The sequence below is a fragment of the Cyanistes caeruleus genome, chromosome 1 (genome assembly GCF_971803275.1).
Source record: "Cyanistes caeruleus chromosome 1, bCyaCae1.hap1.1, whole genome shotgun sequence".
Taxonomy (NCBI): domain Eukaryota; kingdom Metazoa; phylum Chordata; class Aves; order Passeriformes; family Paridae; genus Cyanistes; species Cyanistes caeruleus.
Genome location: NC_141701.1, coordinates 53,133,208 through 53,152,497, shown reverse-complemented (window position 1 = coordinate 53,152,497; position 19,290 = coordinate 53,133,208). Strand labels below are relative to the sequence as shown.

The following is a 19,290-nucleotide window of genomic DNA, read 5'->3' as shown; positions in this document are numbered from 1 at the left end:
GAGCAGCTTCTATTAATAGCTCCTTGAAACTACTCTGATGGAATGCCGAAGGGAGAATGGGACAGTTGTCAAAGTTATGTGAGAAATTAGTTTCACTTATATTTGTAGTTTGCTGTTTGGGTCATTCAACAGACTTTAGTTCTAGTTGCTTGTCAGACCTATGTATGCATCATTAATTCTTAATTTTCTTTGAATTTTAGATGATCACAGTCGTGTAAAACTCCAGAACACTGAGAATGACTATATCAATGCCAGCCTAGTGGTCATAGAAGAAGCCCAGAGATACTATATTTTAACACAGGTAAGTAGTACAATTACTGGGTTATTACAGGGATTGAGAATCTAGGAAGGGGAATTTGTACATTTGTAATTTGTATTTGGATTGTTTCTTGTGTCCATGTATCTCATATTAACTGACAGTGTGATGTAGTTGCGAACAGATTGTTTTAAGAAAAGCTAAAGGGGATATTGAAATATGAGTAATCTACAGTGTGTGAAATTTCTCAAATATTTCTTGCTCCTTTCAGTTCTTTTGTAAATACATTACAACATTACTTCTACCCCTTAATCCATCTTGTACCTTCTAAGCATGCCTGCAGTAGCTTTTCTTCTAACAGCACAATAGTATTGATGCTTAAACCAAAATATCCCTTCCCTGAGTTCTTACTGTTTTGTTGTTTGGTATTTTTTTCTTAAAAAAAACACAGCCCTTTTAAGTCCTGGAATGATCTGTGCAGTGTGGCTACTTTCTTGCCTACTATTTCTATCATTCTATTATTAATAATTCATTTAAACTTAAGAGGAGGAATTTTTCCTGTTTCCCACAGTGAACTGTTAACTGTGCTCAAACACTGCTTTGCCTATACATTCTCATGCCTGTTCTTGTGTTTTTTACTACACAGGGTCCACTACCTAATACATGTTGCCATTTTTGGCTAATGGTATGGCAACAACAAACCAAAGCAGTTGTCATGTTGAACAGGATTGTTGAAAAAGAGTCGGTAAGTAGTGACATTAGGCCTAAAATTGTAAAATAAGCCACACAATTTTAATACAGTTGAGCAATGTTTGATTGTTACATTAGAAGAACTAACAAACGTTCTCACTGGTGTGCAGTATAATATGTTTTTAATATAACAGTGAAGTGAGGGAGCTAACAGTTCAGTTTGGTGAAAATAGTATCTAACAAACAGTACATCCAGAAAGGTGAAAGTAACAGTCTGAGAAAGGATGTGCAGATAGAACTGATGAGGAGTAGAGGCAGCGTAAGATGTTCCTAGGACAAAGTAGAAGGTGGGAAAACAAGTGTCTTTAGATTAATTCTTCTAAATGTAACGGGGTACACAAACCTTGTGTTACATTGAAATTTTTCTGCTACTGTGCCTAAAAGCATTGCAGATTTTTGTTACTATATCAAATGCATACCATTTGAGGTTTATTTTTTTTATTCAGTGCAGATTAGTGGAAAAAATTTGACTGGTCTGTTAAAAAGTCATCTATTTTCTTCTGCAAAAATTTTCCTACAGAAAGTTTCAGTGCGAAGCAAGAGGAATACAAGACAAAGAATAGTTTTGCATTGGTTTGTTAGTTCATTCTGTTGTTTTACTAGAACTTTCCAGTATCCAGCAAGCCTGGGTAGAACTGGGTGTGATAGACGAGTTCTGTAAATGTGCAGGTGTGCAAGTCAGAAACAAAGGGGGGAAATGCTGAAATAGCTGAGCAGAGATCTCAGTTCCCTGTAGAGAACTAGAAGTTCTCTAGAACTAGAAGGGAGAAGGAAGGCTTAAGATGTCTCTCAAAACACTTTAGCCATGTGATGAAATAAAGCATAAATACAAAAAGCTGGAATGCGTAATAGCCACTGAAACAGTTGTAGTAACTTGGCTGTAAACATTATGAACTTGAGAATTTTTCGAAGTGGGAGCAGGTACTTGAGTCTACTGTATTGGACAGTGTGGACTCAGAATCTGCATGTGCAAAGCCCAAGATACCACGATATTTAACAAAGTTTTTCTTTTTTTTTTTTGTTTTTCCTTCCTTTTCTCTTTTTAAAAATAAAAAATCTTTAGGTGAAGTGTGCACAATACTGGCCAACAAAAGAAGATGAAGTTATGACATTCAGTGAAACAGGTTTCCGTGTGAGACTAGTGTCTGAAGATGTCAAATCCTATTACACAGTGCATCTACTGCAATTAGAAAATATCAACGTAAGCTTTTCTCAGTCTCTACAGCTCCTATTCATGGGCTTAAGTGTATCATGAGAACCACTTAGCATGATGTCACTTCAGGTTTCAGTGAGCTTTTACTCTGGAAATTTTAATGCACTTTGCTTCTGAGAATGTTGAAGATGTTTGTGTGGAAATAAGTGATTTAGACCTCAGTCTATACATTAGGAGAGATAACATCTTTGGCGTTTGTATACTTGTATTTTCCATTTGGCAGTACCTTAACATGCTGAATTCTAAATGATGGTAGTGGTGATTCTAGGATGAGCTGTAAGAATTAATTTAAAGGGAGAAACATGAGAGTGGAAAATTCTGATTTCCTTTGAATATCAGAAACTTGACTGAGTAATTACTGATTTTTTTAGTGGAAGTTTAATTTTCCAGGTAATTTAGTCCAGCTGTCTTAAGTTTTTTTGGGGGGAGGGGTAATTACCACCTGTAGATAGATAGGTAACTATCTCCTCTTGCTTACCTCCCCTTTTGCTTCGCAGGACCAACCATCCTTTTCTCTTAAAAAATTTAAGCACTTTGACAATTTAACCAAGTTAATCTCAAAAAAGTTGTTCCTGGCCTGAATTTGGGTTGGAATTTGCTGCTTCTGTTTCAGAGTGGAAGACAGGATTGAAGAGCTTGTCTGTTTGTTCCAGCTATGTCTTGTAAGATATTCTCTCTCCCTATAAATCTTGCCTTATATTAATTGAAAGTGCTAGTATGGCAAGTTTTCAAGTTTGTCAGATAATTTGGGAAAGGAACGCTTGACGATGTTCTGCATGTTCTTTTTTACAACTGTTGATACATTGGTCCCAAATATTTGAATTTATAGTAACTACTGATGATATTCTGAGATAATCATTAATTCTTAACCTCCCTCATGAGATCAACATGATAAAGCTTGGCATGTTGTTCCTTGGTCTTCTCAATGTTAAAAGAGCTTTATGAAATACTGTCCTGCTGACCTGAAGAATTTCTCTTTAGTGGTTTGTTTATTGACAGCAAAAGCAAAAGAAAGATGAGTAATGCTGGCTAGCTAGTGCTTAAAAAAGAACATCTCTTCCTTTTGGAAAGCTGAGGCAAGTTTTCCTAACTGCCAAAAAGTCGTCTTTGTGGAATTGTTTGGCTGATGTTGGCCCTTACTTTTAAACTTCCTATTTTCAAAGGATGCAATTTTCTTTACATGTATATGTTTGAACATACCATTAACTGGAAAATGCAGAAATGTCTCTAGGAACAGTGTAATGTATACTGCAGTAGACTTTAGAGTTGGAGCATTTAAATTTCTGGGTTTGTTTTGGACCAAAAGTGCAAGCCTGTCAGCACTGTACAGAGTTTCTTGTGTGTCATTGTCCTGGTTTAAGATGGCAAACCCAGGTCAGTCATATAAATCAGTTTTACAAATACCAGTCTTTCTGTAATGAATATTTATTTCTATTTATCTCTAGCACTCTGGTAAGGCTTCATGAATATTAACTCAAAAGCATAATTCTTGTAGAAAAAGCATAACATACTTGGTTACTCAAGCAAAAAATGCTACATAGTTTCTAGTCTAACACTCTCAATGTTATATGCAGCCTTTTTTAAGAATTTGATAATTATACCATAAAACTTGTGGGAACTGAGTATTTGCAATAACTTGAAATGTGAGCTTAACTGTGTTTATATAAGTTATTCTGGAGGGGCCTTTGGTGGAGGCAGAGTGTAAGACATTTAGCCACTCAGTGCCTGGAATATAGGATGACTCATGAACAAAATATACTCTGAATGCCAAGAATACTTGAATTTTAGTATTTCCTTGAAAACAGAACCAAGGTTGCCTTTATAATGCAGCCATTCTGAGCTCAAGTAAGTTTGTCTTACTGCAGCAAATCTCTTTAAGACATAAACAAAATACAGGTATATGAAGAGTAAAGTGTTTGTTTATATTGTTGCCAATGAAACAACCTCTGAGCATGTGGTTGTGGTTTTATTATTGCTTTTGTTAAAGATTACTTAGAAATAGAGGTGAGATTGGGGGCTGTTCTTTTTCAGGATTATATCAAGGCATTTTTTGATTTGATTTTTTTTTTTAATATCTATTATAGGAAAAAAAAAATGGTTCTTGGGGCTAGCACAGTCCAGTAAAGCTTTGGAGAGACAATGGTGTCTATCAGTATCTTTCCAAAAGTTTTGAAGAGATTCCTAAAGTTCTTTGTTTTGCTGGTGATTATTTTAGAATTTCCTTATTTTTTTTGCCTGACCCAGTCTGCATTTTAGAATACAGGCACTTGAAACTGCTTTTCTGTCATGATTCATTTTTCTTCATGGGTTTGATGGTGTCATTTGTCAGCTCTTCTGAAGCTGAGTGCTGCTCAGGTTCAGAACTGTCCCTTGAGAGAGACTTACTGTGAAGGCTTCCACCAACCAGTGCCTCTTGAATAATAAGGGTGGAAGGAAGATACTGTGTCCATGTTAAAATTTTGTAATCATTTATGTGTGAAGCTTTTGAATGGCTGTGATTTGAAGCAAAGTCTCTCAGCTTATTGGAGAAGTGATAGTGAGGTCTATGACAGTTTATTGTTAAATCTATAAAACAACCTATTTGCGACAGTGTTGCAGGAGAATTGTTAGATCTTGACATCTAGCTTAGGAAAGACTCCACTTTGTCTTGAATATGTATTTTTATATTGTTCTTTATTGTTGCTTTTAGCTTTTTCTTTTTTCCTTAATGTCACAACTTTATGTATTGGTCTTTAGAGTAAGAAAACTTTGTTTTCAGTAATTTCTGGTGTGGCAACCCAGATATCCTGAGAAAGATACAGTGTGGCGCATAATATGAATGCTTATAAGCAAAACTACTCCACAGGTACTGAGGAATTCAGACAAGCTATGCGAGGGCATATGAGCATCAGATCTTCAGGGAGACCAGGGATTGCTTGGATGAGGAAATGGAGCAGTGGGATTTGAAATTGCAGAAGGACCCTTTGTGAATGTGTCTCAGACTGGGTTTCTGGAAGTAGAAATACAGCAGTAGAAGGAGAGGCTGAGGTTTGCAAAGAAGGTACTTGTTTGGGGGAGAAAGGACTAGGAGAAATGAGCTAAATTTGATGTCACACTGGTGGTGTGATACTTCAGAGTATGGACCATTAATAAATCCCAAGTGGAATTTTAAATCCTCTACAAATAGCAAATATTTGGAAACCCCATTAGTAAAATGGATTCTCAACTTAGTACCAAGCTTCTGTGTGGCTGTGATTGTCAGATTAAGGTAATGCAAGACTGCTTAGTGGCACTCACTAGCTTATCCTGTGGATGAACCAGAATGTTTGTGATGATTATTTGGCCCCCTTATCCTCAGGGCCATTTTTATTTAAATTTTGGAAAACATTTTGGCCATCATGAAAGAACAAATAGAGGAGGCTCTGGTAGAAGCTGATTTATGATTTTAAATTTAAGTTTATAGAATATTGCCATTATTGCATGCCTCTTCATTTTTATATGACCAAATTAGTTGTAAATGAAATCAAGGTGTGTTCATTAAATATGGGACCACTGTAGGGTTGTTGGTGTGTTACATCTTCATGTATTTGACCATTTCAGTAGCACTTTGATTATGGCTTTTATAATGAGGGTGAGAAACTTGACAGACCAGCATTTTTTGTTGTCCCCTGTTTTACCTGACCCTGAAGGCACCAACTTAACCTTTGAGCATTTTGGTAGCATTTTATTCATGTTTAAACTCCCAGGTGACTGAACAACCTGAAATTACTCTTAAGATTTTCGCTCTTTTTTTGTTTCAAGTGATTGGATAGTCACTCTAAAAAGATTATGGCAAGGCTTGTTTTGCTGGAAATTAACCTAATGGGATATTCCTTTTCTGCTCAAGTGCTCATGTGGATCTCTGTAACTTAGAGCTTGTGCTTTGATCGTCTTTTGATCGTACTGTTGGCATTTCCAGCAGTCAGTGCAGAGCTGTGCAGTGTGGTGGCAGCTTTACAAGTTCATCAGGTTTAGATGTCTTGGTTATTTATGGAAAGCTTATCCCAGTAGTTTGTAAAATTTCCACAGTGTTGCCCCATCATTATTCAAGGGGGGTTTGTTGTTTGTTTGGGTTTTGATTTGTTTGTTTGTTTTTGGTAGCTTGTTTTAGAGAATAAATCTTTGAAAAGTGCATTGTAGTAACCATAGATCAAGCTGGTTTTCAGTTACCATGCAGAAATATGTCCTTCATGTATAACATAAAATTTTATATTGCTGCCTGAATCTTGAAGTCTAGGGGATTTTATTTTAAAAGATTAGCTAGTTTCCTGGTAACACTTCAGATTAAATTAGTTGTTTTTGTTTGAATTTTTGTCAATTAACATTTGTTAATCAAAAAGCCTCTTCTCGTAACAGTCCCACGTCACTTCATGTAAGTGCTGCATGGCTCAGTGACTGGGAGTTGTTTAAGAAAGGGTGGTACAGATCCTCACAAAGGCAGTGTTTCAGCTGTACAGCTTGACTGCCAAGTACCACTTGAAAGAGCCATTCTGTTTAAGAGAGCAATGTGGGAGGTTTGAAATACTCAAATGGGATTTGGCTGTAGGATTAGAGATTGCGAATTCAAAGATGACCAGCTGGTTCCAGTGCCTTGCAATGGGACTCTTGTAGAGAGATGGAGAGACTAGGTATTTTTACAATGAGCTGAAGGGATGGAAAATCATGGGATGGATAAAGCCTTCATACAAGAAAGGAAACAAAAATGTAATTCTGTGAGTTAGAGCAGAGTGACATGTACAAGAGCACAGTTTAATATCTCTTCTAGAAATAACTATTTCAGATTAGTATATAAGAAGGGTGACACTTAGCCATACTTCATTCTTTTTCTTTAGGAAGAAGATGCCATTGCTTGTTATGGATGGGATTGGGGTAAAAAAGCCACGCAAAAGAATCCCCCAACCAAACAAAAGCCCACACAAACAAATCCCACAGGTCACTGTTTTGAGGTGACAAAAATCAAATGACAATAAAAAAGACATTTTTTTCCTTCTTGAGGTGTAAGGGATGCTTTCATCTAGAATGCTTTTTCAGATTCTTAAAGTAGGGAGCATCAATTACCACCTACAAAGACTGTCTAGATTCACAAGAAGCAACTTCAACCTTTACTTAGCATGTACATTTAGCTCACCTCTCCAGTTTTCTTCTTAATTTTGTATCTAAAGTGATGAATTATTTTTCTTAGAAATAGAGGAAATTGCGTAAGTGTTACTTCCAGATTTCTTATGAAAAATGTGTCTTCATGATTTTTAAACACACAGGTCATTCAGTTAATTTGTAAGTTAACTTGCTACTTGAAAAACTAGGTACAGAACAGCAGTAGGAGAGAAAATGTGAACTCTTTAATGCTTTCCTCCAGACAAAGGGAAGTCCTGGTATATCTATACAATTTAGGGCCTGATACTCCTTTTTTCCCCTATGAAATCTTAATGCAAACTCATTTTCCTAATGTCGCAGATCATTTTGTTATCTTTGTTGAGCACCTAGCCAAAAGACAAAATATTTCTGGAAGATAACTGTGCATCTGAGAGTGACTGGAGTCATGCTAATATCCACTGTTTTCTCTGAAGGTATTGGCAGTCTTGCAGTATTGAGCATTGAAGGCAAAAATCAAGTTGGGAGACTATTTTTGACACTGTGGAAACCATGAAATGGGTTATTTTAGTCTCACAAAGGAATTTCATAAGTTGTCTCTCATAAGAAGTAGAAACACATTGAGTAGATGAAGAAAAGTAGAATTTATTTTATTTTCATGGCTATATTTTCCTGTTGCTGAAGGAGAAAAATAGCTTTTCTGGAATACATTGATTTTAAATCCTTTTGTGTTCAAACTTTGCCAAGGTCTATGTAGGTTTCAGTCTATGTGAAAAATTAAATAACTGAAATAATAAATTATAACTGAATTAATTAAAAATTAAATAACCTAATTAATAAATTATAAAAAAAAAAACATTTCTAAAATGCCTGAGCTAAAATCAGTGATCATTTTGTCTCAGAATCACCATGGCAAGGAGTAGCATTTCACAGCAGGTCTGAAGTGAGTTCCATGAAAATATGATCCAAATTTCATATACATACTTTCTTGCTGTCATTTCAGTACTTGTGGTTATTCGGTTGTGTTAGGAGAGGAACTCTAACAGAGCGGTTCTAAAGCAGCTGTATGATTTTGGAATCCTCCTTTTTTTACTTAAAAAAGATAGAAGATGTCCAGCAGAAGTCTTGCTAGGCATCCTGCTGTATGGGTTTTATAGCCTTTTCCAGGAAGGAATGCTTCCTGCTCCTCTCAATAATGTGGTTAGTATAAAGGAGATGTAATACCTCTTGGCATTAAAACTTGCTCTAAGCAAGAATGCAGTGTGTACAATGCTGACATGAGTTTTTTCAGTCATGTTAATTCTAGCTGCCTAGTAACTGCTGTCACCCATTGAACTGCGTTATTGGTAGACAAAGATATTTGTGAGTAAGTAGTAAAGCAAACCAAACATAATACTGGAAGTTTGAGAAGAAGAAAAAATATGCATGTGGTAATAATTGCCAAGGAGAAAATTACCAGCTCAGATAGAACTGCTTCAGCATGCACTGTTGGTTGTTGTCCAGCTTAAAGCAAGTTACTGGGATGTTTGTCTTAATGGGAGGTTTAAAATAGAAAATAGTTGTTGATTGAGACTGGGGAAAATGTGCACTAACTGAGCTAAAGAATAATGCTTTCTAGTTCTAGTGTTTGTTTTCACTTCTAGAGTGGTGAGTCCAGGATGATCTCTCATTTTCATTATACTACATGGCCAGACTTTGGAGTTCCTGAATCCCCAGCTTCATTCCTGAACTTCCTGTTTAAAGTCAGAGAATCTGGTTCATTGAGTCCCGAACACGGACCTGCAGTAGTTCACTGCAGTGCGGGAATAGGACGTTCCGGCACATTTTCGTTAGTAGATACTTGTCTTGTTCTGGTAAGTGTTTGCGTTTTCTCTGTCGCCCCTTCCCTTCTCCTGACACCCTGCCAGCCTTCCCAATATGGGCTTTTTGGTCAGAAGGCTTTAAAAACATTGACGTTAATGACATTCCTGTGGAAACTTAAATTAAGACATCATGCTTTTTTTTCGTCTCATATTTTGATGGCAAAAACACAGCTCTTGAAATGCATTTACAAATCCCCCTTGAAGTACCCCAGGACTATTATATATTCTCAAAGCTTCCTGGAAAGTAAATTGTAAACATTCTTTTCTTTTTATGTAAGACATGCTTAGAAAGGTTGAGGATTGGTTGGTTTTTTTAATATGATACAACCTGGTGAATATATATTGATCTGATTGAATCTACAAGTCTTTTTCTCCAGAGCCCTTTTCTTAACCATGGAGAAAAATCGTTATTGCTACCTGAACTAGGATGAGAACTCAGGCTTGCCTCTGATTTTCCTGCAGTGTGTAATGGAGGATGGTGCAGAATTTCCCCTGCTGTACAGCTCTCTGGGTAGTGGGGCTTGGCAACCAGTTCCAGTGCCACATGGATATATAGATTTTTTTGCTTACTTAGTGAACTGTATAATCTCTTAATTGCTCATGACATGAGTGAACCTTGAATGTTAAATAGTATTTTAAATAAATTAAAATTTTTGTTGGACTTGAAAGTCCAGACACAGAGTTTTCTCCTTGTGCTTGGTAATAGTGAAAAAGACAGCACCGGTTTAACTGAAAAAGGATTTCAGTTAAATTACAAGAGACACATTTTCTGGTTTGGTTAGACCCTCTCAATTTATTTCTTGTTGGGTTTTTTACTTCAGTTTTTCTTTGGTTTTATGCATTTTGAAAAACACAGGGGTAGATGTTGATGCAAATGTACTTCAAAAACACCCTGCAAATGTAATGCGGGGACAAATATATGCATTGCTTTGGTTTGGGGCTCTGCTTAAAATAAGGAAAAAGAGAGAAAAATAAGATGTACTTCTGCCATAGTCAGTCAGTCTGAATTGCAATTCTATTCAGAAGCAGTAGGAAATACTACTTTACAGCTCTGATTCTTATAGTCCTATTTCAAAGTTCAAATACAAGCCTGAATAAAATTGAGGATATCTAAATGTCTTAATTTTATGACTTAATGTTAGGGTACTAATTTATTTGTTTAATATACGATCCTTGATTTGTTCATAGTAAGTTTTCATTAGATGGTTTTTATTTTTCCTTCAAAAACTAAGTAGAAATTATTTTAGATGTTAATCTTCCATATAACTAATAGAAGCATAATACGGGGAGATTAATTTTTAGATTGAATTTTATGACTAATTTTTACTTGTAATTATTTTTTATATACCATGACACTTTTCAACGTAATGTAATTCTTGCTTTACAGATGGAGAAAAAAGACCCATTTTCTGTAGATATTAAGAAGGTATTACTGGATATGAGAAAATATAGAATGGGACTTATTCAGACTCCTGATCAACTAAGATTTTCATATATGGCTGTAATAGAAGGAGCAAAATTCATAATGGGAGATTCAACTATACAGGTAAATGTTTAGCTCCATGTATTTGAACAGCAGATTGCAACAGTAGTAAAAAATAAGCTCCAGATTATTCTAAAACATGTAATTCTGTGTGATTTAAATAATTAGCTTTTTTCAGTAGATGCCTAGGAGATATCAAAGGGTATATGTTCAGTGCCTTCCATCAAACTAAACTTCTAACCCTGTGTGTATATATCCTCTCTTAGACAAAATATAAAAATAATTTGTCTGTCCAAATGTTTTTTTTTAAAAAAAGTTCAGTTGATATTTTTAATACTAAAAAGGGAAAGTAATGCCCAGTATAACTTTGAAGATAGTATTAGAATTTCTTGATATTTGATATTTTCCTAGTAGGTAAATTGTCTGATGCTACAGATAATATTTATTGTTAAAGTTGCCTTGTTTCTTCATAGCCTTTAAAATTTGTGTTACCGTTAGTACAGTCTAGCCAAATATAATGATTTTGGGTGCAAAGAGATTACCAAATCTCACTGTTTAATCATTGTGGCTTGCAAACATAACAGTTTACAGCTTTGTTAAGTGACTGGGGCTAGGTGGGAGGAAGAACTGGAAGGAGAGGCTTTGAAACACATTTAATTCTGCTTTCATATGTTAGGGCTTTTTTAATTTATTGATTCCTTAAAATCACAAATAGAGCAGGTAAGCTAAAACACATTTCCTTTCTTTGTGGTATTGGTAGCAGTCTGATTCTTCCCTTTAACAAATGTTTCTTGACTTGCTGTGTAAACAAAGAAATAATTTTACACAACTGCTAGTCAACACCTAGATAGTGTGCTGCTGGTCTGACACCTGTGCCATATGTCTAGAAGACTTCATGATTCATCCTAATGCTAACGGCAGTTTAGTCTCTTCATTTTGTGGAAGCTGTTTCTGGTGGTATGAGGTATTGTGTCCAGTAATATTTTTCTGCTTTTTTTTTTTTTTAAAGCCATGCTCCAAATCAAGCAGCTCTGGTTCCCACACTTACTGATCTAGGTCACAGGACTTTTTACTTCTGGATACAAGGGAGCATTGTCAGCTCAGAATACTGCTTGTCACTTTCAAGTGTTATTTATTCATAGTAAGAGAATGCCTAGGAAGGCACTCTTCTCATTTGTTCTCTTTTTCTTGTTATGATTGTTCAGGTATCTTACTTAAATCACTATTTCCTGCAGTGCAGGCATTTGTCCTGGTGCTTCTCTCTTTAGGCCTCAGCATGATGTGCAGAAAATCAATGGGCAGTGCTCAAAAAGCATATTTCTCCTTTCAAGGTCAGCTAGGTAATTTCTTTTCCATAAGGAATGGTTGTACTCTTCAGAGTGTGAGAGGTATTCACTTCTCTCTGCTAGTGATGGAGAGGGCCTGAGGTTATTGAACACCTGTCTTTTTTAACATTAGCCAGAATGTTCATCTCTGATGTCTCCTTGGATTTTGGAAATCAGTAAATTGTGCAAACACAACATGCGCTTGCAGCGGAGGATTCAGTTCATTGTTAAAACTCATTTTGCCAGCTGTCCATTTATAAGTAGCTGTTTTTTATATCATTCTCTGAGTTTGATATTTAGTTTAGACCAGCACTCCACAGACAGGAGTCTATTACTGGTTTTGGTAAGATTCAATTTTCAGTTCATCTACCTTACCACAGACTTACAAGTAACTGATTTTTTTTTTTTCCTTCAAGGTATTCTGTGTCTTTATAGGCATTGGCTGATTTGTGTGAGAAAAGAAGTGATTGGTTTTTAGGGCTTATTATTTTCCTTCCCATGCACTGTTTTTCATGAAATTTTATTCTAGCAAGTCCTTCAGACTATTTATCATTAGGACAGTTACCCATTAGGACAGAGATCTATCAAATCAGGTTTACTTCCAATTTCTTTTTTTCCATCTCATTTCAGATTAATTCCCAAAACAAGGTGAATAACTGTTTTATGATGCAGTAGATCTCTGGGCTTATGGGCCACTAGGTGAAATAGTAGGCTATGACTTGGATATAGATAACTTTTTGTTAAGTTTTCCCAGTTGTCTCTTTTTAGGCAGTTCTTTTATACAAGGTCCTGTTGTATTTTGAAGCCATAAAAGATAAGAGCACTGATAAGGCCTGTAGCAAGTAGAGGGAGGTGGGAAGTGCTGGACAGTGCAGGATTTGATAAGACAGGATGCTTCCTAATTGTGGAGCTGCTGTGGCCAGTACATTCCCTGAAGGTAGAGGCCTCATGCCTTTGCAGTGGCACCATCCTGGAGAAATAGAAAAAGGGATCATTGATGATTGCTGGAGAAGACATATGCTGACCTAACTTTATTTCTTCATCTAGCACTTTTTTTCTTGATCCGGTAGTTCCTTTAATCTACTTAATGTGACTGTTCTTTTGGAAGACGTCCTGGCAAGGGGGCCCTTTAATATTAGGGGAATGTTTGAAATATGTTCTCCTTGTTTTCAGAAACGATGGAAGGAGCTCTCTAAGGAGGACCAAGCACCAAGTTCCGAGCAGTCTCCTCCACACCCAGTCAAAGTAACCACAGAGAAGTACAATGGGAACAGCATAGGCCTGGAGAACAAAGATCAGATGGAGAAAATAAACACTGACCTGTCCACTAAAGTTCAAGATATCACAGATGGGAACATTGAAAAGTAGGCAAGATAAAGAAACTTTTAAAAGGCAGATACACTATCTCAAAAGGCTGAACTATTATCTGCTTTTCTTACTGTAAAAAACATTCAAGATCTTTCTGCAGTAGCAAGGGAGAACAGGTGGTATTTGACTGACTTATTTAATGATTTTAAAAATACCATCTCAATGATTCCTTGTGATACGGTTTTACTGTTCAGGAATCAAAAGAAGGAAAGCAAATGTCTCCAACTGAAGCAGCTAGGCCTCACACTTTGAATGCATTTTCTTAACAGATTGTCAGTGAACTTCACTGTGAAGTGTGAATGAGGTCCTAAAATTGTCCAGCATAATTTCATGCTGATTTTTAAATACAATGCTAACTTATGTTTCAAAAAATAATGGTTCCTCAGAAACACAAAGGTTTTACCACATACTGCTTTCTGTGTAGTGGTTGAAGTTGTATCATTGGAGTCATGTATGTTCCAGCCTCTGCTCATGTTAAATCTACCTGCTGTGAGTAGGTTCCTGTGATTTAGCTGTGTCAGGTGAATTTGCCTTTTTCTTAGGAGTGCTGATGCCTCAGCTGGGACTGAGCACTGTGTCAGCTGGGCCTTCCCACATGTGGGTTGCCAAATGTTGATCCATAGCCAGAAATCCAGAAACTGGGTCAGGGCTGTGCCAAGCTGAGCCATGTGGTGCACAGAAGGAGGCAGGGTCTGTCCCAAAGGGCTGCAGCCTGAGATGAAACACAGCAGTTCAGTGTAGCTAGGCTGGAATTCCAGAATAACAACTGGCTCACCAAATGCCCCAATGAGTTTCTTTCTGTCTTCATGAGTGTTTTGAGAGAGAATGACAGCAATTCTGTAGGAGCCTCTCACAAGAAGGAGTGAGGGTATGGGTATGTGTTAGAAGTCAGTCAGAGTTATGTAAGTTATAGTCAAGTAAGTCAGTTATGCTGACTTAGAGATTGTGAGGGCACTTCTGGAGACACAAATTACAAGGTTGTCCTGTTAATGTAACCCAGGGAATTCGGGTTTTTTGTGTGTCCTATATCAAGATCTGGTTTGCATCCTGAGATGAGTACTATTAAACCTGCATGGAGCTGTGAGTCGGGGTTGGAGTCAGTGTATTGTTGACACTGGTGTGAACTCTGCAGTGGAGGCACCTGTTTAAATACTGTGACACTTGCATGTGGTACCTGGCATTGCATATAAAGGCAGCCTCCACACAAAACATTTCAGCCACCAAATGAGGTCACAGATGGGTGAAAGACTCAGCTCAGATAATTTAACTAATTCTGTTCTCTGTCAAACTCGTAGCTGAAATACCATGTACATCTTTACATCTGTCCTTTACTTATTTGTGAGGCTTCACTTTCTGAAACTCTCTACGTCAAGGTGGTTAAAAGATAATAAAAAATTGCTTGGTTCAGATTTTATATACTGCTGCCATATGCTATTGCTGGTTAACTGTTGGGAGTGTTGGAAAGAGGTTTGTTTTAATATTATAATAGCCTTTTTTTCCCATTCTTCAGTGTAAGATTCACCTTTTTTTCTTTTTAAGTTCTGTACGAAAACGACTGCGGGAGGATAGAAGAGCAAACACAGCACAGAAGCTGCAGCAGATGAAGCAGAAGCTAAATGAGACTGAAAGAAAAAGAAAAAGGTGGTTATACTGGAAACCTATTCTCACTAAGATTGGGTTTGGTACACTGATTTTAGTTGGTGCTTATTCTTGCTGGAAAATGTATTTTCAAGAACATTCCTTGTAAGTGAACAGTAAGTGTGACTGCTCCAACAGCTAATTTTGCTGGAAGGTAATGATTAGGGGTGTGACTTTAAGCATAAACTCCTTATTCCTGGAATGGGTACAGACTGTTACATACAATAGAGAAGGGATGTAAACTTGATCTCATGTCGACATCTCAGGACTTTCCAATGCAGGTACTTAGAAAAGCGAACCGCTGCCCCCCACAGAATTGATGTTTTTTGTTTAATATGAGCAGGTACAAACTTGCTGCAACTGTTCATACACTTTTTAAAATGGTGTTCTGCTAGATCTTGAACAAATGCTGAACCATGGAGGTTTAGCTACTGAAGGCTGTCTGGATTTAAATTTACATGCCTGACATAAGCAATAAACAGTGTTGTATCATTTACATTATTAATGCAAAGAAGTTATCCTTAAATATGTGTAATGTGTAATGTACTAGTGACATGAACATAAACATTTTATATTCTTACAACCTAGGATAAATATATTTTATAATTGCATATTTAATCTTTTTGTAGTTCACTGTACTTTTAAAAACTCAGTTTGTACAGATTTCTGACCAAAAGAATTTCATTTTGAAACTAAATGTTATTATAATTTGTGCATGAAAAGAATAGTGCAACCATTCCCCATATTTGACTCTCCAGTTTGAAATGAGCAGCTAGGGGTCTGATGGAGCACTTGGCAATTTCTACTCTGTTAATTTGCATTCCTTATTTATTTTTTATAGTTTTCATTATTTAAGTAAGACTTGGATTTTTTTTTAAGGCTTTTGAGAACTTAGCCCCCACTGAAAGTCATGCTGTTGATTAATGTATTCAGACTTCAGCTACTGTTTGAAGGCCAACATTGTTCAAGTTACATTCCATTAAATGTAAAACATAATGTTTTGTGTGTCTATAGATTTTAATTGTTAGAAAGAACAAAAAGAATTCATCAGTAATAGTTGTAGAAAACACATCAAAGGAAATGGCATTTGGAATTCCAAGGGTGGCTCTAACAGAAAAGAAATGTAGGTAGTGTTCTGCCTTACCCAGTGTTTTCAGCTGTATGGGCCACTTTGGTAGCTTCACAAAGTCTAGAACTGTTGCTCAAGTTCCCCAGCACTATATTAGAGACATGCTAGTAAAACAATTGATGACTAATATTTTGGGAGTATCTCCTACAGCCCCTTTAAAATTATTGAGCACTCCCTTTCCATTACTTGGGTAGTAACACTTTCTAAATAGTAATTCAACACGAACCACTTTCTGCCCTTTAAATTACCTTTAAATACAGAGATGGTATATGGCTGAATGTAGTTTCTTGTTCAAGTTGGGAACTAGTAATTTGTAGGATTGGATTGTACTTTGAAACAGGAGTTTTATTTATTCAAGCATTGCCTTGTTGGGTAACTTCAGAGAAGGTCTATTTTCTCATTCCGTTTTCTAAGCTTGGTTGTTTTCTGTTGGGTGTGGGGTCTTGGGGGTTTTCTTCCACCCCCTCCCCCATTTTGTAAAGCACTTTTTGGATGTACTGCTGAAAAATACTCAAAAGAGCTGGATGATAATTTGCTCCTTATTCAAAGGAATTGATTTCAAAATTTTCCAGTATGTCCAAGCTTGATAGTCACTTATGAGGCATGGGGCTCAATTACTCTGACATTTACTACACAGAGCTAAGTACAGTTTACTCTTTAAAATTCTCATTTCACAATAGCTGATACTATTCTGGACTATGTTGTTTGTATAGTAAACAAAAGCTGAAGGGTCCAAATGAGGAAAATAAGTGTAGTTTCATGGAGTACTGGATTCAGGAAGTTGTGCATCAGTAGAACAAGACAATTTGTTCCATGGTATTGCTGACCAACTGTGCAGCTTGAATAGCAAAATGACTGCTGGGACAGCTGACTGCTGGACATAGCACAGGCAGGCAGCTCATGTATTTTAAGACATTTCACAATTTTTGCAACCACAGTAACTTTCAGCCAGCAAGAAGACTGTCAAAAGATTTTTTTTCTTTTAAATTGAGGACAGGTTTTTCAGCATCAGCTGTAACTGATAGTAGGTGTAAATGTATGTGCCTTATAAAGATATTTTGGTTATGGAAAAATGCATGGAATGTAATTTAAATGCTTTTGTAACAGAAATATTCCAGATTTTATTCTAGATACTTAAAAGCAGCTAAGGAAAAAGTGCAGGCGAAACTTGGACTGATACCACACTGTCATTTATTGCCCTTCTTTTGGCATGAGGAGGATTTCCTGGGCTACCAGTAACCTACAGGCACTGAGCTTTAACTACAGCTTGTCAAGTTGTCACTTGATTTTTTTTTTCTTGATTCCATCTTCTAAATCCTGGCTTTTCGGTTTTCTTGATCCCTGAGTAAGCATTCCTCAGTTCAGGGTGGGGCAGGGGGCAGCCAATTCAGATCACCTCACACTCTGTTACCTTCTTGATGCAATAAAGCAGGACTTGCACATTCAGCAGTTGTTCTGTAAAAGTTTGGTTCTGTGATTGCAAGTACCTTGGGAGTCTTAACTGTTAAGAATTTAAGGAGGATGAACCAGTACAAGCCTTGGACAAAACTATTTTGAACAGTGAATTGTTCATGATAGTATGAGAATAGTAAGGAAAATCAAATGATTGGTCTCTTTGTACATTCCAGGAAATAATTTGGATAAAAGTCTTTCTGGTCCATCACAAACCCTTAAAACCCAAAATCTGGAGGATTGCTTTCCTTGCTGCACACTAAGCCCTTGTGATACTTTATTATTCTGGAGGATTTAAATTTGCAGCAGTTTTGCACAGCTTGGATGTGAAATAGGAACAAATATGGGCCAAAATGAAGAACTATCAATCCCAGTCACCTCTATCATAGGAAATGCTTAAAGGGTGAAATTGAAGGACATGCCTTCTGACCCCTCCTTGATTTCTGGCAAACTGTTGGCTGGTCCCATGCTACTTCTAAAATGTCATTGGGCTCAATTCAGAATGTTACTGTGTTGGCTTTTCCTCTCTTCTCTGGAAATGCATCAGTCAAAATATTTGATGCATAGTGGGCATCTCTGATTAAACAATGTTTGACTCTCAGATGAACACTTATGTACAAATCATGCACATTTTCATAAAAAAATACCTAGCAAACATTTGGACCTCCACTGCAAGGGGTTTGCAAGATTGGAATTAATCCTCTAGGTTTCCTATTTGTGTTCTTGGTGCAGGGACAGTCCACTTAGTGACGGTACATCTGTATTTTCCTTGAAATGTATTAAGTAAAATAATTTAATTCAGTGTGAAATAGCAATTTGGAAAAAAACTCTGGATTTGTCATGGAAGTGAGATGTTGCCAGTGAAATGTGGCTTATTCTGTTAAACCTCGAGTACTATGGTTTACTGACATCAGTTTATGTCCCCCTGAAAAGGGAAGAGGCGTAAATGTGTATGCATGTATGTGTGACTGGTTCATGCAGGCAATGAAAAAGCCTGGTTAGCTTTATGTTTAATGAATGTAAACCAAATTATTTAGTTTGCTGTTTGGCATTATAGTAAAACCTGAGACACTTGAGGACTGCACGAGAAACTAAATTAAAAATGACAAAAGAGGAAGTCTTCTGCAGGGCCGAGTGGCTTAAGCCAGAGGACGGTATTTGCAAAGGTGACGTGATACACAGTAGTCTTCCTGGGCCTTTTTGTTTGCCCCCAAAGTTTTAAGTCAGTCTTTCATTTTTATGTACAAAAAATAAAACATGTTCAAAATTGCATTTCTGTCGGAGTCTTTATTTAAATTGGAAGGATAAATACTTGGAAGCCCTCTTTCAGTGTGTCATAACTGGTGAAGGAAAGCTGCTTTATGAATCAGCGTAGTGCTTGCAGAACTCAGACGCATTTTACCTGTAGTAGCTTGGGGACGTGGTGCTGTGAACACCAAGGTCTTTTTCTGTAGACTCTGGGAGTAGAGCCTTCCCTTGCCTAAGAACAAAATGTCTAGTGCTGGGTTGTCTTTTTCAGTACAGGAAATCTTCTTCCTAGAAACAGTTACTTTTGAGCTGCTGTAGCAGAATTTGCCTCCAGAGCTGTGAGAGGTGATGTGTCTTGAGATGTAGCCTGCTACAGTCCCTCTGAGGCCCAAGGAGACTTCTGCAGTGCTTATAGTTACATGTGTGAGGAAGTGGTTTGCTGAACTGAGACCTGTGC

The 19,290-nt window shown here is 36.9% G+C and overlaps 1 protein-coding gene across 6 annotated transcripts in view; it reads left to right on the top strand.

Annotated features, from left to right (window-relative positions):
- Positions 1–19,290, top strand: part of PTPN2 (protein tyrosine phosphatase non-receptor type 2) — a 41,312-nt gene that overhangs the window by 15,180 nt on the left and 6,842 nt on the right. For 4 of the 6 annotated variants that reach the window (XM_086893136.1, XM_086893111.1, XM_086893144.1 and 1 more), the window contains exons 3-9: positions 201–301; positions 903–1,001; positions 2,070–2,207; positions 8,972–9,181; positions 10,578–10,736; positions 13,172–13,362; positions 14,906–15,007. In XM_086893136.1, coding sequence (XP_086749262.1) covers positions 201–301; positions 903–1,001; positions 2,070–2,207; positions 8,972–9,181; positions 10,578–10,736; positions 13,172–13,362; positions 14,906–15,007 — 1,000 coding nt within the window. Of the gene's footprint in view, positions 1–200; positions 302–902; positions 1,002–2,069; positions 2,208–8,971; positions 9,182–10,577; positions 10,737–13,171; positions 13,363–14,905; positions 18,858–19,290 lie in introns of those variants that run through there. The other 2 variants (XM_086893131.1, XM_086893100.1) reach the window with 1 other exon arrangement.